This window comes from Lotus japonicus, chromosome 1, assembly GCF_012489685.1.
Source record: "Lotus japonicus ecotype B-129 chromosome 1, LjGifu_v1.2".
In the NCBI taxonomy this organism is placed as follows: domain Eukaryota; kingdom Viridiplantae; phylum Streptophyta; class Magnoliopsida; order Fabales; family Fabaceae; genus Lotus; species Lotus japonicus.
In genome coordinates, this window is record NC_080041.1 from 122,397,900 (window position 1) to 122,420,174 (window position 22,275).

Consider the following 22,275-nt stretch of genomic DNA (forward strand, 5'->3'; position numbering starts at 1 on the left):
AAACATAAATATGAATGCGAGACTTAGGTGGTTGGGGATTGTGATATTATCATAAAGGGGACAAATAATTAAGAGTTGAATTTGTTTTTGACTTATGAAGCACTTTCATCCATAGCAGATGAGATTTAGCTGTCGGAAAAAGTCGTCGATAAGTTGTCGATAGTCTTTGCCTGTCATTAAATTAGCAACAACTTTCTAAAAAAAAATTGGAATATATACTAGTGAGACCAATACCGATAAATTTTTAGTCGTTGGTTGGACCTCGGACTAGCAGTTTTTAATGGTTACTAGCGAGTACAGCGACCAAAAGCTGTTTGTAATTAGCGCTTTTTTTCCGGTGCATCTCGCATCCACCCTCCCTCATTTCTCTCTTATTTTCTTAGGTTCTTGCATTTACTTTGTGAAAATGAAGCACATTATTGTTTTTGCTTATTTTAATTGTAGGATGTTTAATGGCGATGAAGGATTGATGTTCAAAAGTGAGAAGATATATCATATTAAACATGGCACCGATTTTGATTTTCTTAAGAAGATTCATAGCAAGTTGAAGCTTGAAGATTTTTGGTTTCACATAATCCAAAATCTGTTATAAAAATCGGACCAGACAGTTTGATCGAGAACCAGATCTATGGTCGATCCAGTCACAGGTCAGGACCAGTCATGTAATTAAACCGGTCATAACCACATCAAATCAATCAAACTTAGACGATTAGAATAGTGTCGCAATTGCTGTGGCATGGACTGTGGAGGAGGTAGTTAGTGTGTTGTGATGGGTCAGTTATGAGCCGTAGTGAGCCAAAGAAGGCGGCATGCCGGGCAGTCGTAGTAAGAAAGTAATAGCAATGTCTAGAGTTCGAAGGGTTTAAAGAAGAGTTTCATAGGTTTGAAAAATGACACATTAAATTTAATGATGAGCTGTATGCTTTTGTTTGATGTAATAAAGATGAGTTGGCGACGCCACATTTTCGCGGGATTCAGATTAATATTTTATATATGGATTCTCCAACGAAATACAAGAATAGCTCAGTTTCATCTGTGGAGAAAAACTCGAAAATGAGTAACCATACACTATTAGACTGGGATTAAAATCTGACTGCCATAATTCATTTCATGTGTTTTGCTAATAGAAATTTCACAGCAAAAACCATTACCTACAATAAAATATATTGAAATGCAAAGTTTTGCTCTGTGAACAAGCAACGATCATTAGCTAAATTGCTCCATCCATTTTTGAATCTCTTCTTCACTGTTAAGCTTTCTGATTCCTCCATAGAATCCAGTGCGCATGTCTCCTTCTCTCCCAATATTATCTCTTGGTAGATAGACTTGCGTAATTCCGGCAAGTTGCCCATCAAGGTAATCCCTGAGCCTTACAACCAGCGTCCCTATAATCAGGAAAGAAAATTAAAATCACAACTATATATACATTAGGGATCTAAGTTGTCTGTTTTTTTTTTTGGTACAGTGAACCTAAAAGACAAAACTAACTAACAGAAAGCAAGGGGATCGGATCACACTATGAGGAGGAGATATTTATAACTAAGAATCTTGTTGAGAGCCAACTTAGCCATTTTATCAGCTGCCTCATTCACTCCCTATATACATGCTGAATTGTTTCTTCTTTGTTCTTATCTCACCACTTGAAATTTGTCACATGATTTGAAAATGCACTGTTCAAGATACCAACATTAAACGATGTGGGAAATTTTAAATACGTGTCAACTGTTAATTGGTGGGATGGGAATTGAGATAGAAAAAAGGGAGAGGATCTCAATCAATCCATATGCAAAGTGGTTTGCACATTAATCCTAGGATCAGAGACAAAAAACTTGATGTGTCAAGTTTACTCCATAAATTTTAATTTTAATAGGACACAGAGATGAAGAATTTGGATAAAGGTTATGTGATCCTGAAGCGAAGGAGGCCATCAGAAGAAAAAATGCCGTGTTCCACAAAGATTACTTAAATCCATTTACAAGTGCTTCATAAAGTCCTTCCAGGCCTATGCCCATTCAGTTAGCCACAGATATTGAAAGAATGTAAAGAGAGCCCATAGAAGGAGAGGAAGAGTAAGAGGACGAAGGTCTTTAATGGGGGGAACAATCACCCGCGCTGGGTGATGATGAAGAACATCCTCTTATTGATGAGCCTCGAGAGAGAACAACAAGAATACATCGACAAAAGTATTTCATCAACAAAAGTATTCAGAATCAGATTATATTCTTCTCACGCATCAAAGTGAGCTAGAAAGATTTTGTGAAGCTAGATCTCATGCTGATAAAGACAGATGGACTCAAGGCATGCAAGAAGAAATGAGTTCCTTGCAGAAGAATCAGACGTATGAGTAGGTAAAGCTTCTGAAGGGCAAGAGAAAATTTCAGAACAAACGGGTGTTCAAGCTGAACAGTGATTGGAAGCAGGTAAAGTACAAAGCCCGCTTGGTCGTCAAAGGGTTTCAATGGAAGAAAGGAGTTGTTTTTTAACAAAATTTTCCATTATAGGTGTGCTAGCTCCAGGTGTATATGTTTGAAAGATGAAATCTTTTTACTGCACAAGTTTGAAGTTCCATAAATGGTATGCTAGCTCCAAGGGTATAGATAGAAGCTCTTACGCCTCCCCTTTCCCTTCCCTCCCCTCCAAATCTCAACTCACAAACACACCCTAAGTGGACACAGGAGTTTTGTCTCTTCTATATGTGGCAGAATTTTGGGACTATTTGTGCAGTTACTGTCGGATCATTTTGGCTACTTATTATGCTTGAATTTTTGTTCTGTCAGCAAACAACTCCAGAGAAGTTAGGATCTGATAGGAAATTGTCTGTAGCTTATGTGGCACATTATTTTAGCACTATTAGCAATCTAGCATGCATGTAGATCGATTTGGTCTACAATGTTAGTGACACCATCTGCGGCTTACTGGGCTGCTCATGTGGTAGCTTCTTTATGGACTTTAATCAGATTTAGGTTTTCTCATTAGCTAATATTTGGGAAAAGAATTTGGATTGGGTTTTTCTTGGAAGCTTGACCTTTAATTTCACCTAAAGTAACTCAGATTTATGTATAAGAGTTGGAGAAGTTGGAAGCCCTTATACTCCAATGAATAAATTTTTCTTTGTTGGTAAAAAGGAAAAAATGGTTTAGTGTGTGTTTGAACTTTCTTGATCCCCAAATGTCAGTTAATTTTGCATCTGAAAGTGAGATTTTGCATTCTAGGCACTAAACATGAATGGAGCAAAATTGTGTTATTGACGTTGAGCAAAACACAATTTCTATGCAAAAAGACCCTTACTCTCGAAAAATACTAGTTAGCTAAGTAACAGAGGTCTAGGCTTGTATCATATCATTTTTTTGTGACAGGAGGCTCATTTAAATAGAGGAGCGCTACCAACACTCATTTTTTGGGATAATCAAATCAAATAGTCAGTTAAACATAACAATGTGACTGATACGAGACAATTTAAGTCGTGCAAAATGATTTCTCACCTGAATCACGACAGCTACAGTAACCCTCATTCTCATTACATGAGTCCAAGTGATCAATAATACCGTATAACCAATCTGCAAACCATTCAATACAGTACCTTAGTGATAATTGATAAACCTTAATCAAACACCTAATTATTCAATTTGCAGATGAAAATTAAGGTAAAGCTATCAACAATACCACTATTAGAAAAATTAATATGCAATGCAGACAGAAATTGATAATCGAAACCTACATAAATCTGATCCAAACCAACAGTTGTTTTCATCTTAAAATTTATAGAAAAAGTTCAATTATAAAATTGAAAACATACCATAATGAGCTTCACGCCTTTCTTTGTATTGGATCTCGACATGATCAACAGGCTATAAGTCTTCCAAACAGTCACAGAAGTAACGAACACATGTAGGGTCTTCAACTGGGGAAATTCTCAGCTTTTCCCAGCGGAAACCGTGCCCTATAACCTTCCATCCCCAACTTGGTGCCCTAGTATATAGTACATTTAAATCAGTATTTTTTCCCACTAAATCAATCAATTTTGTCACCAAACATGCACTAAGTTATACATTTAGTCACAAACCACAAACTAATTCACCTAATTAAGCCATGAAAGTGATGAAACCACTAATGTGACAATTGAATTAGCATTTCAAAACTGAAAACTTAAAAGGGTCACCTCACCTTGCTTTAAAGGTATCAGTGTTGGAGTCATAGCTAAATAAGACGTTGGAAACGAGAGCGCAATCGCAGTACACTTGAGCTGGAAACCAGAACTTGCCAGTGTCTAGAGACAAGTAAAGACCCATCATGGGATTATTTGACAAGAACCTCTGAACATGCCCACAACCTTCTAGATATGAGCCAATGCATAGCTCATGCAAAGAACCACACAAAGACCCAAGTGACCAATCCAGATTGATGTTAAAGAGGGTTTCTATTGAATTCAATTTTGTTAGGTGCCATTGCCACTCTTTGAAAGTAGACTCACCATTAATGATTCTACCCCATTTCTGGTTGATGAGGTTTTCCCACAGATGATCGCTTCTACATGCATCCCTTAAACAAGTGCACACCTCGGACATTTTGATGAGCTCCATTGGTGAGAGGCGTTTGAGGATGCAATCAAGAATGAGTTCAGGAAGATTCAAGAGACAGATAGAGTTACCGTGTTTTTCAGCATTCTCCATGGAAGGGAACCGTGAATCTTCAATCTTCTCCAACTGGGGTGGCAAGGAAGGAGAGTTCCGAGTGGAAATCGCACGTTTGTTTCGTCTTCCTAGGGCTTGTGAATGAGGTGAAGAGAAGAGACATGGGAAGAAAATAATGAAAAAGTAAAGAGTTGTGATTGATGTTAATAGGGAGGCAAAGTGGACTTGGCCCCACATGTTTCGACCCAACCCGTATTTTGACGGGTCAATGATGGGTTGAGTTTGAGTCAATTTGTCAATTTATATTTCCCCTCAGTTTATTATTAATTGAACATTTGCTAATGATTTGGTGAAGGTCATTGACACTTACACTTGATAGTTGCTATTGAGGCTAAAGTTAAATTTTTAGTAACACGGTAAATATTTGTTTGATAATGTAATTGAAGAAAGAAGGCTCAGGCCCAATTGTAGAACATTACAAGGATGGGACAGAATGTCAGCGCACCGGCTCAGATAAGGGCTATTCGCTTGTCAGTAGTAAAATATATCCCTAGATACATCAAGTACAAGAGCTATTAATATTAGTGTGAGAGAACCTTGTTAGCTTTAACACTAGACCCGAGACTTATCTCTCTCCTTCAACGCACAATAATCTAGAAGACGGACCTCGTTCCTTCCTGGTGGTGCTCCGCTGCTAGCTCGTAGGCTTCAGAGTTTCTTTCCCTCACCACCCACATTCCTCCACTCAAGGGTAATTGCTGCCTAAGTCGATGGCTATCTTGGAGGATGGAGAGATGGTCCAATTGGAGTTGTCGCTTTTGATGAGAGACGTGACTTGTTGGTTATTCGATTCCACCAAGGCGTGCTCGATATGGAAGTTCACTGCTAAGATGAAGTCCTCCCTAATGGCTAGGGCTTCCGCTACCAACACCAAAGAGGCTACCACTTTCCTCGAGTTTTTGAAGATGGTCTTTCCCATATGGTCTTTGATGAGAACTCCAAATTGAGGGCATGTGGCAAAGGGCGTCTCCAAGGACTAGGCCTATTTTCTATGGGGTTCCATTCGCCATATGGTTAAGTACTTTGTCCTTGAAGCAAGTGGTTGAGAGTGTGATTATCACTTGTGTAAATGGAAAAAAAAACACTTTTTAGTCAACCTCTACCTAGCATTGAGAATGATATAAAAAGTGGTCTATAATGCAATACCGTGGTTATTTAGAATCCAAATTGTTGTGCTGGTTCCAATCCCAAAGTCTCAAGATAAAATCTCTGAACCAAGAAACCACTGGGGAAACAGGCCTATTGTTTTTGTTAAATTAATGATTGGCTTAATTGCATTTTTCGTCCCTGATATTTGACCTTTGTGCAATTTGAATCCCCCTTGTTTAAAACGAGCGATTTTAGTCCACGAACTTTCAAATTGTGCGAATTGAGTCCTACTGTTAGTCTCCGTTAAATTCCAAACAGAATATTCTTATATAGATTTTTTTTTTTTTGCTAATTACACCACCAAAGATGACACATCACCTTTTCAAAAAAAAAAAAAGATGATACATCACTAAATAAACTAAAGAAAAAAAAAATGAAATTCTACATAAACTATTTTTTTTTCAATTTTTAATCATTGAACGTCAAAAAAAAAATCTAATGTATCTTCTATCATCTGCATCCCACCATCTTCATTATCTTTCTTCGACCATTTTCACCAAAATCCAAAAAAGCCGTGATCATAAGCAGAAAGGACGAAGGATTGTGAGTGTTTCATTCAACCAATCGAGCCTTGAATGAAGATAAAAACCTATTTCATTTGCTTCAGATCTTTCTTCGATTCACAAAAACTGATTGCTTTAATTTATTTCAACTTCCTATTGATTCTGATTTCTTTTTTGTTCTCGCAATTCCCTTTCCTGTGGTCATTGTTATTCAAGTTGGCGCAATTGTTTCAGATCTGGGTTCTTCGAATACAAAAGACAAATGGCCCCCATCTTTCTTCTTCTTTCAGATCTGGGTTCTTACAACCACTCTCCAGACGAAATAGGGGTAAAAAGGAGTGAGAATGGGGTAAAACCGTAAAAAGGAAAGGATCTTGGACGCACAGCAAGGAGAGCGACTTATTATTTATGGAAATAGGTTTTTGGTGTTATTGGGATGAAGATGAAGATGGAGATGAAGATGGAGATGGTGGTTGATGTCAGATTTTTTTTTCTCTTTCTGGATTTTTTTTCCTGGATTTGGGCGAAGGAAGGGGAAAAGTTGATTTTTGTTTCTGGAATTTCTATAACTTGTTGTTTTGTTGTTACTTCTGAAACTTATTTCTAGATCTTTTTGGTGTTGATTTATTGGATATGAAGATGGAGAGTGATTAGAGATTAAAGATTTGATTAAATTAAAAATAAAAAAATTATGATTATTTTATTTTTTAGAATTTTAATTAATTTTATTTTGTATTACGTGGAGTCCAGGTGGCATCTGAGTGGTTAAATGTGTCAGAGCCACGTCATTAATGAGCGCCACGTATGTAACTTATGTTTCAATTGAACGGTAGACTAACGGCAGGATCCAATTGACACAAATTGAAAGTCTGTGGACTAAAATCGCTCGTTTTAAACAAAGGGGATTCAAATTGCACAAAGGTCAAACATCAGGGATGAAAACTGCAATTAAGCCTTAATGATTTGTTGATAAGATATAAAAGAAGAGGGAAAATAATTAATTGAACTCTTAAATTTATATTTTGATCCACATGATAGTAAGTGCTGTTTTTTTTTTTTTTGGGTGACCTATATATATATATATAGAGGATGTATCATATGAGAAAGTTTTTTTTATATGAGAAAATGTGAATGATTTTAAGCCATTAGATTTGATTAAAATATTTGATTACTAAAGTCACGTGATAGAGTTTCACTCTTCCTCCCTACAAAATTTGCTCGCCACCGCTGCCCATTACTTGCGAGAGTCATTCCCCCTGCAATCATTCTTCCACTGCGATACCTTTTTAACTTCATCTAATATAGGGGAAACAAATTCCCACTGCAATCAATGCCACACATCCATCTGTCATGTTCTTTTTCTCCTAAAATTTGAAGAACCTCCAATAAATTGAACAATTCAACCTCCATGAAGGCATGTGATATAGGGGTTGTGGCGTTGTGCGTTGTGGTTTATGTGGAGAACATCACAGTAAATTATTGGCAGGAAGACGGCGGCCTCAGCGTCTGGCCAGAATATGAACCCTTAAACGCACATAGTAAAAAGTTTCACTGAAAGGAGGCACGTGACTTAATTACTTAAGGGTTTTAATCATAGCCATTTATTTTAATCTAATGGCTCAAAACTCATTTTCATTTTCTCATAAAAAAAAGCTTTCTCATATGATACATCTCATATATATATATATATATATATATATATATATATATATATATATATATATATATATATATATATATATATAAATCTTCTCAAAGTTCTATTGGTTGAGATCAAATTGATGTTGGAAAATTGCCATTTAATGAATTGGATATGAACACGATTGAGCGAAGAACACATAATTCATATTCTAGAAAGAGAAAAAGTTTGATGCACCGACGGTGTAAAGTTTTTTTATACCGTCAACCAATCAGATTTCGAGAATATGCCACGTCAATTAATGAAATTAAATAAAAAGAGAGATTTTCTCACATCCTTAAAATCTAATTGGTTGACGGTGTAAAAAAACTTTACACCGTCGGTGCATCAAAATTAAACTCAGAAAGAAATTTTTCCATTCAAATTAATCATCATTAAGTTGATTCATACATTTTTGTGTATGATTTTAAGGAAAAAAGTTAATTTGAAGTGATCTTCTTGATAAACTACGACTATATTTATCCTCAAATCTTATTATTATTATTTATAAATTACATGTAGAATCTCTTAATTTGCTCACTTTTTGTGTCGAGTTCCGCACAATGAATGACACAAATGCTAAATTTTGTACACTAAAAGAAAAAGAAAAAAAAAGACTGGTATGGATAACCTATATGGAACTTGATGGATTAAGATTTCTGAAGTCCAGGATTCAAATCATACTGATCTCTATCTATCTAGATACACAACAAAAACAAAAACAAAAACAAAAACAAAAACAAAAACAAAAACAAAGTGTGCTAGTCATGTTAGGTACATATGAAGCTGAATTAAAATGAACTTAACTGTTCAGCTACATAGAAATTAGAGTTTGACACCAGAAAACTTCTGCCTTTGATTTTCAAAATTGACAATATATTATAACTTAGTCCTCTTTAAATTTTAACCCATAGTATATTGTATAGTTAAGATTTTGCATGTGTGTACACACCATACACTAATACCATGTTTGGATTCAAGTTCAGATCCTCTATAATAAATTCAGCTCCCAAAAAAGCTACTAGGAGTTCAAGAGCCCTGGATTTGGCACCCCAGGGCTTAGAAATGCCACCCCAGATTTTTTAAAAAATGCCAGAACTACCCTTTCAGACACAAGGTATCCGTAACACTTCGGAATCCAAAGTTTCGAATAATACCTTGTTGAATCAGACACTTAAATGACAGACATAATTCGGAACATTACTATCCGAACTAGTTCGGATTCTTTGAGTCCGAAAACCTGTCGCACACTGCCACCTTTTGAGCACCATTACTCCTCCACCACCAACTCCATCACCATTACTCCTCCACCACCAACCCCATCACCACCCCCCCATTACAATCAGATTCAAAAAACTCCACCACCACCACTCTTCCTCTTCTTCCTCCACGTTTGTTTTCCTCCCCCTCACAACCATCTCCTTCCAAGTTCCACTTGCTCCACCCTCAACCACCATCTCCTTCCAAGTTCCACCTTGCTACCAAGTTCCTTCTGGTAAGTTTCATTTCTCTCCCCCTTCATATCCTGCTTTACTTATCATTGTAGTTACATTTCATTGTTGTTTGTTGGAAGTTCGTTTTGCACCACCATTGTTTGCTTGTATTCTGATGCTGTCGAGCTTGTTACGGATTGTCTGTATCCGAACTAATTCGGATTGTCTCTATCCGAATTGTTTCAGAATCACAATATCCGAAATTGTTAACCAGTTGCAGTTTGTTACATGCAGGCTGAATGACTGAACCGTACCTATATGAAGAAGATTTACTGGTTGATGCCGCATGCGATGCCGCATGCGGTTCTGGGAATGTTGAGCCTAACAATATCATTCCGTGGGTGCCCCCTCGTATAAGCGTGGACGCCACACATTTATTTACAACTGATCAGGTATTCATTGAATAATTATTGTTGGAACATACTACTATGTATTTGGAAAATGATGTGATGATCATTGAATAATTAGTGATGGTTGGTAGGATATTTTATTTCTAAAGCAATATGTTATCATTGAACAGATATTTGATACTCGTGATGAGCTTGAACAATGGGCTAAGAATGTTGGAAAGGCGAATGGTTATGTGCTGGTGATCGCAAGGTCTGACTATGCTATAAGTGGAGGAAAGGTATTTGTTACTATTAAGTGTGCGAAGCATGGTATTTACAAGCCATACAAGGACCCGAATACATTCAAGTACAAAAAGACCGCATCACAAAAGACTGATTGTAAGTTTAATCTCAAAGGACGACCTGCGAAGGGTGATAGAATGTGGCGGCTGAAAGTGATGGATGGTAAACACAACCATGAATCAGCTAAATCACTAGTTGGCCACCCCTACGTTGGTCGACTTACAGAGGAAGAAAAGGGGCTTGTGGGCACCATGACTAGTACTTGGACTCCACCGAGACAAATACTAGCGGCATTGAAGGAAAACAATCCAGGTAACTTGACTACAATCACTCAAGTTTACAGTTGCAACAAAAGGTTTAAAAAAGATGAGAGGGGACCATTGACAGAAATGCAACATTTGATGAAGAAGTTGGTAGAAGCCAAGTATGTTCACTTTGAAAGGCAACAAGCTGATTCAAGTGAGATTAGGGATCTCTTTTGGGCTCATCCTGATGCGGTCAGACTCTTCAACACATTCCCTCATGTGGTCATCATGGATTGCACGTACAAGACAAACAAATATCAGATCCCCTTGCTTGAAATGGTTGGTCTCACTTCTACGGGGTTGACTTTCTCCATAGCATTTTGCTACATAGTTAGGGAGCACACAATTGACTATGTTTGGGCCTTGGAGTGCATGAAGTCTCTTATTGCCGATGATGCCAGATTACCTCAAGTGATTGTGACTGACAGAGATTTGGCTTTACTGAGTGCTGTTAAGCAATGTCTTCCCAATTGTACCAATTTATTATGCCTGTTCCACATAAACAAGAATGTGGAGGCAAAGTGCAAAGTGTTGATTGGCACGGATGATTTTGCCCTTTCAGTGATGGAGAACTGGAAATGCCTGATATATGCTGAAACAGTGGAACAATTTGATGAGGAATGGAAGGAAATGTGTGTCATGTGTAAGGACTTCCCAGATTTCATATCCTACATTTCTACTACATGGTTAAAGCACAAGGATAAATTTGTGAGTGCGTGGACCAATTCTGTGTTGCATTTTGGAACAACAACGAGTAACAGGTACAATGCACACTTTATTGGTTGTGATATTTTTTTTCATTTCATAGTCTTGCTTTATTACCAGAAATTGATAGAGTATGATCTTTTGTATGCAGGGCTGAAAGTGCACACTCAACCTTGAAGAGGATGCTGAAAGACGGCAGAGGTGACTTGTGCGCCTCGTGGGATGCAGTGGATAGGTTGACCACTGTACGACACAATGAAATCAAGGCATCATTTGAGCGCAGTATCAACCTTGTAGAACATCGTTTCAAGTCGCCCATGTATACAAATATCAGGGGATTTGTGTCCAGAAAGGCCATGCAACTCATGGAAGATGAACAGAACAGAGTGATGCGTGATAGTTGTGGATGCGCGTTCCAAGTTACCCATGGGCTTCCTTGTGCGTGTGCACTTCATAGTTATGATAGAATTCCGTATGAGGCAATCCATACTTTCTGGAAGATACTTGGTTGGGACCATGTACCCATTGGGAGTCAAGCCTCAAACCAAGGAGACCTCAAGTCAGAGATTGATTGCTTGACCGCTTATTTCAACACTTTGGATGTTGCGGGCCAAAGTATGCTAAGGAGGAAGGTAAAGGAGCTCTATTGTCCTTCTAGTAGTTCACTGTGTCCTCCTCAAGTGAAGATAAAGCCCAAGCGCTCGTCCAAGGCTATGGAGAGTAAACCACCTAGTCAACAAAAACCATCCTTACAGCGTGATCCTTGTTATTGGGAACATGTTAACAATAGCCTCAAGCCAACACCTAACAAAGTCTCTTGTCCTCGAAACAAGAAATCTAAGAAGAGCAAGCAGTCCTCCACCAACATATACTTGGATGATTTGCCATCTTTCTTCCATCAATATATAGAAAAAGTCATAGATGTTATTCCAGATGGTAATTGTGGTTATAGATCAGTTGCTGCATTGTTCAGACCCGACATAGGTCAAGACGGTTGGCCTTAGATTAGGGAAGAGTTTCTTGTAGAACTCTCATAGAATACCGCTTACTATAGCAACATATTTGGTTACGAGAGGGTTCAGTCTCTACAAAATCGTCTCATCCTTCCGATTGGTACAATTGCAACTGAAGACAAGTGGATGTCTCTACCGGAGATGGGGTACCTCATTGCTACGAGGTTTCAAGTTGTCTTCATCTCCATTTCACTAGACGGTTGTTACACTTATCTGCCATTGAGAGGAGGCGCCCCACCGGAAGTACATCCCGTTATAGCAGTTGGTCACGTCACCAACCACTTTGTTCAGGTATAACTTTTGTTAAGTACCTTACACTCGCTTGTCACGTTAAATTAGTATACTTTGTACTCAGCCACTTTGTTCTTATCTAACTTTATTGCTATACTCTCAAATGTAGCTCAAGCTAAAGCCGGGACATCCTATGCCAACACTAGCTCCCCAATGGCCGTTTTTGGCCAAAGAACCCACCGACCAATGGATCATCCCGTATGCGGCGCGTTTGGCTACATTTACGGCAGAATTGAATGCTTGGATTGATGCTACGGGTGGTCCTCAAGAGAATGTCTTTATAGACCTTGGAGAAGATTGAGACTAGGATTGATGTTTGTTAATTTGTATCTATGACATATGTACCACTAATTAGAAGTTCAAAGTATTATGATGTAGTATTAAACTGTTTCTCATGTGCATTTTATCTGTTTCTGCCCTGCAATGTAGCTGGTTATGAGAATTTGTGGTTTCTGCCTGCATTGTTTCTGGTACTGTCATTTTAACTGGTTAAGCAGATTTCGGAACTTTGGTTTCCGAAGTACTTCGGAAAGCTAATGTCCGTATTATTAGAGTCAGGTAACTTGCCACCCCATTTGTTTTCACCATTCGGAAGGCTCTAGTCCGAAAACTATAGTTCGGAACACGATTGACATTTACTTTCCGAACAACTTCGGAATATGGGGATTCGAACTTTAATTTTTTTTCTCATTTTAATTTTAAATCTCTCCATCACTATCCACAACCAACCACAACCAACCTCATTACTCTCAACCAACCACAGCCAACCTAATTACTATCAACCACCAACAACAACCAACCCCATTACTCCTTCATCTATAAATTTGCTTGATTTAAGCTTTCTGGTATTCATCCATTCTTTCAACGAAACCTTCAAAATCAAAATGGAACAAGATTTGCCCACCTTCATCAGCCCTTGCAAACTCCGAGGCAACTCTTTTGCAAGTTCTCGTCCTCTCATTCCCGGCCCTGCTGGTGTTGTCCAGGCCGCCATGATTCAACGCAGCTCCACCACCGACGGACACCTCATTCCAACCCAACAATTTGTTTGGCGCGTCGTCGAAGACGGTCACGACACTGATCCCGATTTTCACTCCAATGCTTGGCTTTCAGCCCTGCAATTAGGCGGATCTGCAACTCCTCTGGGTTCCATCACTCACCATCTAGAAAGGGTCGATCTCATCGTCGCAGTTATCAAATCATGCACGCCAAACGGATTCGGCGATGTGTCAGTTACCCTGAAGGTATTTCCATCTTCCGCGTTCTTTTTCATCAATGTCATGGTATTTAAATGTCCTCTGTCAATGCCATATGAGTTTGAGTTTCAGGATCCTACGGGCACTGTCGGTGCTAGTGTCCATCACAAGGTTTTCACTGAAAGCGAATTCGCGAAGGACATAAATGTTGGATCTGTTATGCTTATCCAGAAGGTTTATTATTTCTAACCGACTTGACTATTGTTTCTACTTCTTTAGACTAAACATTATTTCTTCCTTTTTTGCTTTTAGGTAGCTGTGTTTTCTCCTAGAAAATCTAATTGTTACCTGAACATAACATTGCCCAACATAGTTAAGGTATGAAAATCTTTTTTACACATATATAATTAAAATAAAAGTGACTGTGGATTTTTACACATCTCAATTTTCATTTATGTGAATTTTCACAGGTATTCTCCAGTGACTGTGGACCTCCATCAGAAACATTCACCGACATTACAGAAGATTGATTAATGTTATTTGGCTAATTTTGAATTATTTGCAACTTTAAAAAATCCTTGACCTGGATTATGTAGGCTATGTTGCGTCCCTTGAATTATGTACGTTATTTTGCTTCAATTGGATTATGTGCGTTATTTTACTTCCCATTGGATTTTGTTTGTTATTTTACTTGATTTAAAAAGAGATAAAAATGTAATTAAATCAAGTAAAGCGTGATAATGTGAAATCCAAACTAATAATGCGATAAAAGTACAGACCGATAATAAAGCGTGTATAAACTAATAGTGCGATAAAAGTACACATAATAATAATGTCACTGTCCCCTGCCCCTACGACCCACCCTACCCCTACGACCTCTGCCTCCGCCTCTGCCACCTCATCTATCTCCACCTCCACCTCCGCCTCCTCCTCTACCTCGACCTCTGCCTCCTCGTACACCAACGAAAGCGACGCCCTGGGTCCTGCTCAAGTCCCTGATGACAGTGAGGCACTTCTCTAATAAAGTGCGGGAGCGTGTATCTCTAGGGGGACCGTCATCGACCTCAAGTCCCTGCTCTAGCAAATCAACGACCCGACGCAAAGAAGCCTGAAAATAAATCAATATACATGTTAGTAAACCGCATACACAAAACCACAAATGCATAAAGAAAATTAAGTTCACACTTACCACAGCACTGAGATCGGCCCTACTCTCATCCGGGATGATGAACCGGTGAGATACACCGGTGTACCAGTCCAGGTAATCATCTACTGCCGCTCCATCCACTATACTAGGGACCCCCTCTGGAATCAAGTGTGGCTCATAATCCAGGTATGCTGCATCATCGACCTCCGCAGCAGAACTCATGCCCATCACAACAGATGGGTGTCGCGGGATAGGCTGCACGTACCCAAACTGCCGCATCACACGCTCAGGAAGATGAGGTCGCACGGCCGCCCGGATGGGAGTCCGGATGTAGCCTGAGTATAAAGCTCGGACGTCCAGCTCTCTGTGACTCCTGTGCTCCTCATACGGTGTCCATATGACGTCCTCTGCCGTCATCTCATCAAAGAGAACTCGCCTCTCCATCAGTCCTGCATGCCCAGCCCGTGACTCCATCCACCTGCACACTCTGGGCTGGTCCTCCGTGTACTCGGGGACCTCAATCCGCTGAATAATGGTGGGTGGGAAGTGCTCAAACACCCAAGCTACCAGGAGGGAAGAACAACCGCTCATCTGCTTGGTCTTCCTCCGTGAGGCATGACCAAGTGCATCATACAGTGTAGCTAGTGCAATGGCGCCCCACGCATACTCTAACACCCGATCAAGGTGCTGCAGCATGCCGATCCAATGGACAGAAGTGTAGTGTCCTCCACTCTTGTTCGCAAACAAGGTCGAGCCGAGGAGGTGAAGTAGCCACATCCGTGCTGCATGGTCATGCCGATGCTCTAAAGTACAACAAAGAAACCATTAATCATTTAATTCACATATAATAGTTGAAAATAAATTAAATATACAGTATAACTAACCAGCAAGAGCCCTAGTGTAAAGAGTCTGCAAGAACCCGAACCGCAAGCCAATGGTCTTCACCGCCTTAAACTCCATGATGTAGTCTGTGGCTACCCCTCCTAAGAGCAGAACACAGGTCTCCGCTGCCTGTTCTCTGTTGGCCTGTCCGGGAGTATAAAACCTATCACCCATCGGCAGATGAAGTATAGATGACACGTCATCCAGGGTGATGGTCATCTCCCCGAATGGCATGTGGAAGCTGCTGGTATCCTCATGCCATCTCTCGACGAGGGTAGATAGAAGGGGTGTGTCTATCTCCGGATAGGTGCAACTGAAGAGCGGATAGAGTCCGGTCCCCTCCACACGCTGACGAACAGCGCTCATATCGTCTCCCTCGCCCTCACATGTCAGCTTTTCCAGCTTCATCCCAGCGATGGCAAACTTCAACACACCTCGATCGGGGTAACGCGGGTCGGTGCCTATAATATGATGCCACAGACACGGCGCAACGTGATGTGGGTAACGGACCAAAAGTGACAGATCATCAGGCCCCCTGACAACGGTGCCTCTGTCTGGACTGGCACCTCATCCCGTCGTGCTCCAGCATCACTCTCAAGCTCCACACCAACCTCAGGCTCCACATCAACCTGAAGCTCCACATCAGCCTCATGCTCCACATCAACCTCATGCTCATTCTCTGTCGAACTCTGAGGAGTCATCTGACGAGAAGGCGGAGAAGGCGGAGAAGGCTCGGGAGTCGTCTGACGAGAAGGCTCAGGAATCATCTCACAAGGGTCTCGACGCTCCTCATTTGATGTCCCACCAACATCCTGGTCCTCACCAAATCTGCCTCTGACTCTACGAAAAGAAGCATGCAGCCGTCTGTGGCGATCCTCAACATCATCCGGGGCTGTGTGGCGATCCTCAACATCCTCCGTGGCATCATGGGAGCTCCCAACAACATGTGATTTCCTGCGACCTTGGCTCTTCCTCTTAGCCATCTATTAAAAAATAATACTCATCAGATAATTGTAAAAGTACCAATTGATGAGCTTTATAACTGAATATTCATGCAATCAGCAAGAGATATGTACCAAGACAGATTATCAACTTAATATTCATGCAATCAGCTGAAAGCTAGAAGAAACTTAATATTCAAGAGGCTACATATATCAACCAAGACAGGTTATTTACCTCTGATAAACTGAACAGTGATTTCTGTTTGTTCTTTGATTGCAACTCTAATCTTTTCAACAGTTTCCTGATCAATAAACCAGTATATGTAAATAAAAAGAATGTCTAACATACTTGATCAATAAGCATGTCTAGCATATTTATGTACTGAAAAGAATAAACCAGTATATGTAAATGCTACTCAACTTGAAGACAGTTTTCTAAGAATGAAAACTGAAAGTATGGAGGGCAAAACATGTATCAAGTATGTTGAGGATGTTTAGATCAACTTTTCTTTAAACAAAATTGATTATCAAAGGGAAAAGAAACAAAAGTGTTATGGTTGAGTATCTCATTCAGCAAAAAGCACACAGCTGCATGAGTAGCAAGGCCAGTGTTTCTATTCAAATTAAAAAGTAGAAACTAAGATTATCAATAAACCAGTATATGTAAACCAGTATATGTAAATGCTATATGTAAACCAGTATATGTAAATAAAAAGAATGTCTAACATACTTGATCAATAAGCATGTCTAGCATATTTATGTACTGAAAAGAATAAACCAGTATATGTAAATGCTACTCAACTTGAACACAGTTTTCTAAGAATGAAAACTGAAAGTACGGAGGGCAAAACATGTATCAAGTATGTTGAGGATGTTTAGATCAACTTTTCTTTAAACAAAATTGATTATCAAATGGAAAAAGAAACAAAAGTGTTCTGGTTGAGCATCTCATTCAGCAAAAAGCACACAGCTGCATGAGTAGCAAGGCCAGTGTTTCTATTCAAATTAAAAAGTAGAAACTAAGATTATCAACTTAAGGGTTGAGTACAAGCAAATAGGGAAACTAGAATCTTATCTAATTAGGGAAACTAGAATCTTATCTAATTAAAAAGATCCTATATCTAATAAGATAAGAAACAATCAAATCTTATCTGTTAAAGAAAAACATTCAAATCATTACTAATAAAAATATAATATTTCCTAACTAATAAAGATATAAAAATAAAAATTGAAATATGCTAAATTAACCTAACTAATCAAATCTGCCTGAAATCAACATCCATATCAGGTTCCTAATTTTCTTTGTTGTTTACAATGACAGGGATGCATATGGTATATCAGCAAGAAGGGATAAAATTATAGCACTGGTTATGATAATAGTAGCTGTAGTGACAAGTGTGATTGCCATTTCCACTATACAATGCTTTTAGCAGCAAGTCATAAAGTTGGTACTCTCATAGCATGTTTGGATAACTTCTCTTTTCTCTCCTCAGAAGTGAATTAATTCTGGCAATATAAATGAATGTAAAATATAAACATGTTGGCACAATGTTAAATATGACTTAACTAAAGTTAACTGATGAAAAAGCCAATCCAAAATAACTAAACTAAAAAATTATCAAAGATAGAGCATAAGTGTGTTTTCATAGTTCTGTACAGAAACACTATGGGAATTGGTTGGGACCAATATGATCTGCATGCCACAACCATTAGAGGTGTTCATTTATCACGGTAGAGTAAGGGCTGTTTGTCCTAGTTAAGAGTATCAAGTATTGGATTAGCCTTACTTGGTTGAGTATCTCATTCAACATATTAAGCACCAAAATCAACATATTTAAGCACCAGACTTTCCTATTATATGAAGCATAAAAGTAAAACATACAAAAGCCACTAGTGTCCATTGTTTTACTATATGAAGATCAGGATCAGAAGATAAGAAATCCTTACAGGTAGCACAGTGAATCACTTCTAGCACAATCAAGGCAGAAAGCATGCTCCCTTGGCTCTGCATGAACATGAACAAGTTAATTTACAGTAAACCAACATCAACAAGAGCTTCAATCAGACATCTTCAAGAATGAGATACTAAAACCGCACAATTGTTCAAGCTGCACCCAACAATTTCACCCAACAAATCGCACCCAACAATTTCAACAAACCCTAAAACCGCACAATCCACAAATCACTAAAACCCTAATACACGAAATACCAAACCGCATTCAACAATTTCAAGAGCAACAATTCGAATCCGTAACCCTGACAGCAACAACAAGATCACGAAGATTATGAAGGCCCTTACCTCTATTGCGGGCGGAATTCTACTTCCAGTTGACGAAGAAGATGATGAAGAGCGATGAAGGGAGAGCTCTGATGAAGGCTGTGAAGGTTTGGAGGGCTTCGGAAATGGAAGTTCAAGAAGGAATTCGGAATGAAATGGGAAATGAGCCCGTGTTTTGAATTAATACAACAGCCTTCGGAACTTTACCCTCCGAAGCATATCAGAATCTCAAAATCAGAAAGACTTCGGAAATGGGTATTCCGAAATAAAACACGGAGGGGCATAATAGTATTTCCCCACTTTTAAGTGGGGTGGCATTTCTAAGCCCTGGGGTGCCAAATCCAGGGCTCGGAGTTCAACTTAGACAGTAATGCACTAATGTGTTTTGTTTATAAAAAATTCGTAATAACAATCCTTACTGAAAATAAAGTATACTGAAATGCAAAGTTTATATAGAGGACCCTGAGGTTAAATGCTCATTCCATTTTCCAATCTCCTCTTCAGTGCGAAGCTTTCTAATTCCTCCAAAAATACCGATCTCTTGGTCTGCTTGTTCCCCATTATTGTGTCTCGATAGCTTAACTCGTCTCAAGGCATTCCCCTGAGAAGGAAATTGCCTGAACTCTAGGACCAGTGTCTCTGTAATCAGGAAAGAGAATTAAAATCATACCGTGCTCAAAGAATCATGAAGCAAATACCAGTGAAAGGACAGGTATGTGGGGGAATTATGGGGTTGTATTTTGCAGCAGGGAGTGTGCCTTACATTACAGTATTCTAAGATATTATGTAGATCTTTTGTTTTTAGAATATGCAGCAGTTAGTTTGATTGATACAAGACTGAAATTTATGCCAAGTGGTTTAGTGTGTTTGAACTTTTGAAAACTCAAAATGTCAGTTGATTTTGCATCAGAAAGTGACATTGCGCATTCTAGGCACCAAAGATGAATGGAGCAAAAATGTGTTGTTGACATTGAACGAAACACACGTCTATGCAAAAAGACCCTTGCTCTCTGAAAATACTAGTTGGCTAAGTAACAGATGTCTATGCTTGTATGGTATCTTTATTGTGTGACAGGAGGCTCATTTAAATAGAGGAGTGCTACCAACACTCATTTTCGGGGATAATCAAATAATCAGCTATACATAACCAATTTGATTGATACAAGACAATTCAATTTATACAAAATGGTTTAGTGTGTGTTTGAACTTATGAAAAACTCAAAATGTCAATTGATTTTGCATCAGAAAATAGTTTAGGAGTGCTGCAAAATGTCACTGATGCAAAATCAACAGACATTTTGCATTCTAGGCACTAAACGTGAATGGAGCAAAAATGTGTTGTTGACGCGACAAACCCTTGCTCTCTAAAAATACTAGTTTGCTAAGTAACAGTTGTCTAAGCTCATTTTTTGGTGACAGGAGACTCATTTAAATAGAGGAGTGCTGCCAACACTCATTTTCTAGGATAATCAAATCAAATAATCAATTAAGCATAACAATGTGACTGATACAAGACAATTCAAGTTATGCAAAATGATTTCTCACCTGAATCACGACAGCTACAGTAAACCTTATTCTCATTACATGAGTCCAAGTGACCAATAATAGCATGCGACCAATCTGCAAACCACTCATTACAATTCCTTAGTGATAATTGATAAACCTTAATTCAATACTTCATTATTCATTTTGCAAATGAAAATTAAGGTAAAGCTATCAACAACACCACTGATTAGAAAAATTAACATGCAATGCAGACAGAAATTGATAATCGAAACCTACATAAATCTGATCAATGGTTGTTTTCAGCTTAAAATTTATAGAATGAGTTCAATTAGAAAATAGAAACCTACCATAATGAGGTTCACCATTGTTTTTGCATTGGATCTCAATATGATCACCGGGCTTTAAGTCTTCCAAACAGTCAGAGACGTAAGGAACACATGGAGGGACTTCAACTGGGGAAAGTCTCAGCTTTTCCCAGAGGATACCGTCCAACATACGCAGCCATCCCCCACATGGTGGCCTAGTATATAGCACATTTGAATTAGTTTTTTTTCCACTAAATCAATTCTGTCACCAGGAAGCTTCTTGAGCCAGAATTGATTTCAGCTTCAAAATAAAGGATTTGCAAAAATGCACTAACCTACACACGGAGTCAGGAACCGCGAACCGTATCATACTCAAACTAATTCGCCAAATAAACCCATTAAATCACTAATGTTAATATTAAGTAACATTTCAAAAATGGTTAATACTTAATAATAAGGTGTCATTCTTCCCTTACCTTGCTTTAAAGGTATCACTTTTGAAGTCATAGCTAAATAAGCCGTTGGAAACCAGCGTGCCCTGAAGAAAAATAGCATTATATGAAAACCATAAAATTAAAATTAGATAACTGCAGCTAGAGTTTACCCTGTAAACTTGAGCTGAAAACCAGAACTTGCCACCCTCTAGAGACAAGTAAAGACCCATCATGAAGTTATTTAATAAGAAGCTCTTAAGTCTTAACATCCTTGCAACCTTCTAAATATGAACCAAAGTATAGCACAGGCCTAGAATCACAGAAAGACCCAAGTGAACCATTCTGATTGATGTCTTGATTCAAGAGGGTTTTTCCTGACTTTATAGTTGTTAGGTGCCATTGCCATTCCTCGAAAGTATCATCACCAATGATTCTACCCCATTTCTGTTTCATGTGGTTTTCCCACAGATGATCACTTCGACATGCGTCCCTTAAACAAGTGCACACCTCGGACATTTTGATGAGCTCCATTGGTGAGAGGCGTTTGAGGGTGCAGTCCAGAACGTGTTCAGGCAGGTTCAAGAGAGAGATCATGTTACCCCGTTTTTCAGTGTTCTCCATTGAAGGAGAGTTCCGAGTGGAAAACGCACTGTGATGTTTCGTCTTCCTAGGGCTCCCCGAGTCACACTGATGGATTGCAGCTGATATTTGTTCTAGTTTGTAGATAAAGATAAGTAGGATCTGTTATATCAAGATCTGTTATATCTATTTCTGTTCCTTATCTTTTGTAGATGATTCTGTTTTATCTATTTGTTTATAATAGGATAGAGTTAACAACCGTAGGCGACTCTTGTCCTATAAATAGATACATGGTGTACGAGGAATTGAATTATGCATATAATACAATACAATATTTTACATGGTATCTAGAGCCAAAAACCTGTTAACGTGATATTGCATCGGTATGGCTGGGAATAAGAAAAAGGTTACCCCGCCAAAGAACGATGGACCCGATGATAAAGTTAAAGGTGATGAAGGCACACCAAATGATGAAGTCACGGGTGATGAAGGCAGCATCCATGTCATGTCTCCTTATTATCTTCACGCATCAGATAATCCTGGACAG

General features: G+C 38.9%; 3 protein-coding genes, 1 long non-coding RNA gene and 1 pseudogene across 5 annotated transcripts; 2 read left to right on the plus strand and 3 right to left on the minus strand.

Annotated features, from left to right (window-relative positions):
- Window positions 1–1,036: 1,036 nt before the first annotated feature.
- Window positions 1,037–4,787, minus strand: LOC130730073 (uncharacterized). Its single transcript, XR_009016227.1, has 4 exons — window positions 4,165–4,787; window positions 3,797–3,969; window positions 3,483–3,557; window positions 1,037–1,385 (listed from the first exon to the last, which is right to left on the minus strand). It is a non-coding gene; the product is annotated as an uncharacterized LOC130730073 (long non-coding RNA).
- Window positions 4,788–9,942: 5,155 nt separating this feature from the next.
- Window positions 9,943–12,160, plus strand: LOC130723027 (uncharacterized). The gene is made up of 5 exons (XM_057573944.1): window positions 9,943–9,960; window positions 10,035–10,643; window positions 10,713–10,923; window positions 11,014–11,212; window positions 11,308–12,160. Exons 1-5 carry the CDS (start codon window positions 9,943–9,945, stop codon window positions 12,158–12,160), a joined length of 1,890 nt encoding a protein of 629 aa, XP_057429927.1.
- Window positions 12,161–13,332: 1,172 nt separating this feature from the next.
- Window positions 13,333–14,310, plus strand: LOC130732575 (uncharacterized). Of its 2 annotated transcripts, XM_057584592.1 has the most exons (4): window positions 13,333–13,704; window positions 13,789–13,890; window positions 13,969–14,034; window positions 14,127–14,310. In XM_057584592.1, exons 1-4 carry the CDS (start codon window positions 13,345–13,347, stop codon window positions 14,184–14,186), a joined length of 588 nt encoding a protein of 195 aa, XP_057440575.1. In that variant the 5' UTR covers window positions 13,333–13,344; the 3' UTR covers window positions 14,187–14,310. The 2 variants fall into 2 exon arrangements, with proteins under 2 accessions (XP_057440575.1, XP_057440574.1); XM_057584591.1 differs by having other exon boundaries at window positions 13,333–13,890.
- A 244-nt stretch (window positions 14,311–14,554) lies between these two features.
- Window positions 14,555–16,655, minus strand: LOC130723033 (protein MAIN-LIKE 1-like). The gene is made up of 3 exons (XM_057573956.1): window positions 15,688–16,655; window positions 14,846–15,606; window positions 14,555–14,764 (listed from the first exon to the last, which is right to left on the minus strand). Exons 1-3 carry the CDS (start codon window positions 16,091–16,093, stop codon window positions 14,555–14,557), a joined length of 1,377 nt encoding a protein of 458 aa, XP_057429939.1. The 5' UTR covers window positions 16,094–16,655.
- LOC130723041 (F-box protein At2g32560-like) lies at window positions 16,147–21,988 on the minus strand (annotated as a pseudogene).
- Window positions 21,989–22,275: the final 287 nt, after the last annotated feature.

What these genes read in the sequence shown, in the direction of transcription:
- LOC130723033 (XM_057573956.1), bottom strand. Translation starts at nt 16,093, where the DNA reads ATGAAGCTGGAAAAGCTGACATGTGAGGGCGAGGGAGACGATATGAGC. An exon ending in TTACACTAGGGCTCTTGCTG is followed by an intron (nt 15,607 to 15,687) that starts GTTAGTTATACT and finishes GTTGTACTTTAG; the next exon opens with AGCATCGGCATGACCATGCA. An exon ending in GGGCCGATCTCAGTGCTGTG is followed by an intron (nt 14,765 to 14,845) that starts GTAAGTGTGAAC and finishes ATTTATTTTCAG; the next exon opens with GCTTCTTTGCGTCGGGTCGT.
- LOC130732575 (XM_057584591.1), top strand. Translation starts at nt 13,345, where the DNA reads ATGGAACAAGATTTGCCCACCTTCATCAGCCCTTGCAAACTCCGAGGC. An exon ending in CTGTTATGCTTATCCAGAAG is followed by an intron (nt 13,891 to 13,968) that starts GTTTATTATTTC and finishes TTTTGCTTTTAG; the next exon opens with GTAGCTGTGTTTTCTCCTAG. An exon ending in CATTGCCCAACATAGTTAAG is followed by an intron (nt 14,035 to 14,126) that starts GTATGAAAATCT and finishes GAATTTTCACAG; the next exon opens with GTATTCTCCAGTGACTGTGG.
- LOC130723027 (XM_057573944.1), top strand. An exon ending in TAAGCAATGTCTTCCCAATT is followed by an intron (nt 10,924 to 11,013) that starts GTACCAATTTAT and finishes TTGCCCTTTCAG; the next exon opens with TGATGGAGAACTGGAAATGC. An exon ending in GGAACAACAACGAGTAACAG is followed by an intron (nt 11,213 to 11,307) that starts GTACAATGCACA and finishes TTTTGTATGCAG; the next exon opens with GGCTGAAAGTGCACACTCAA.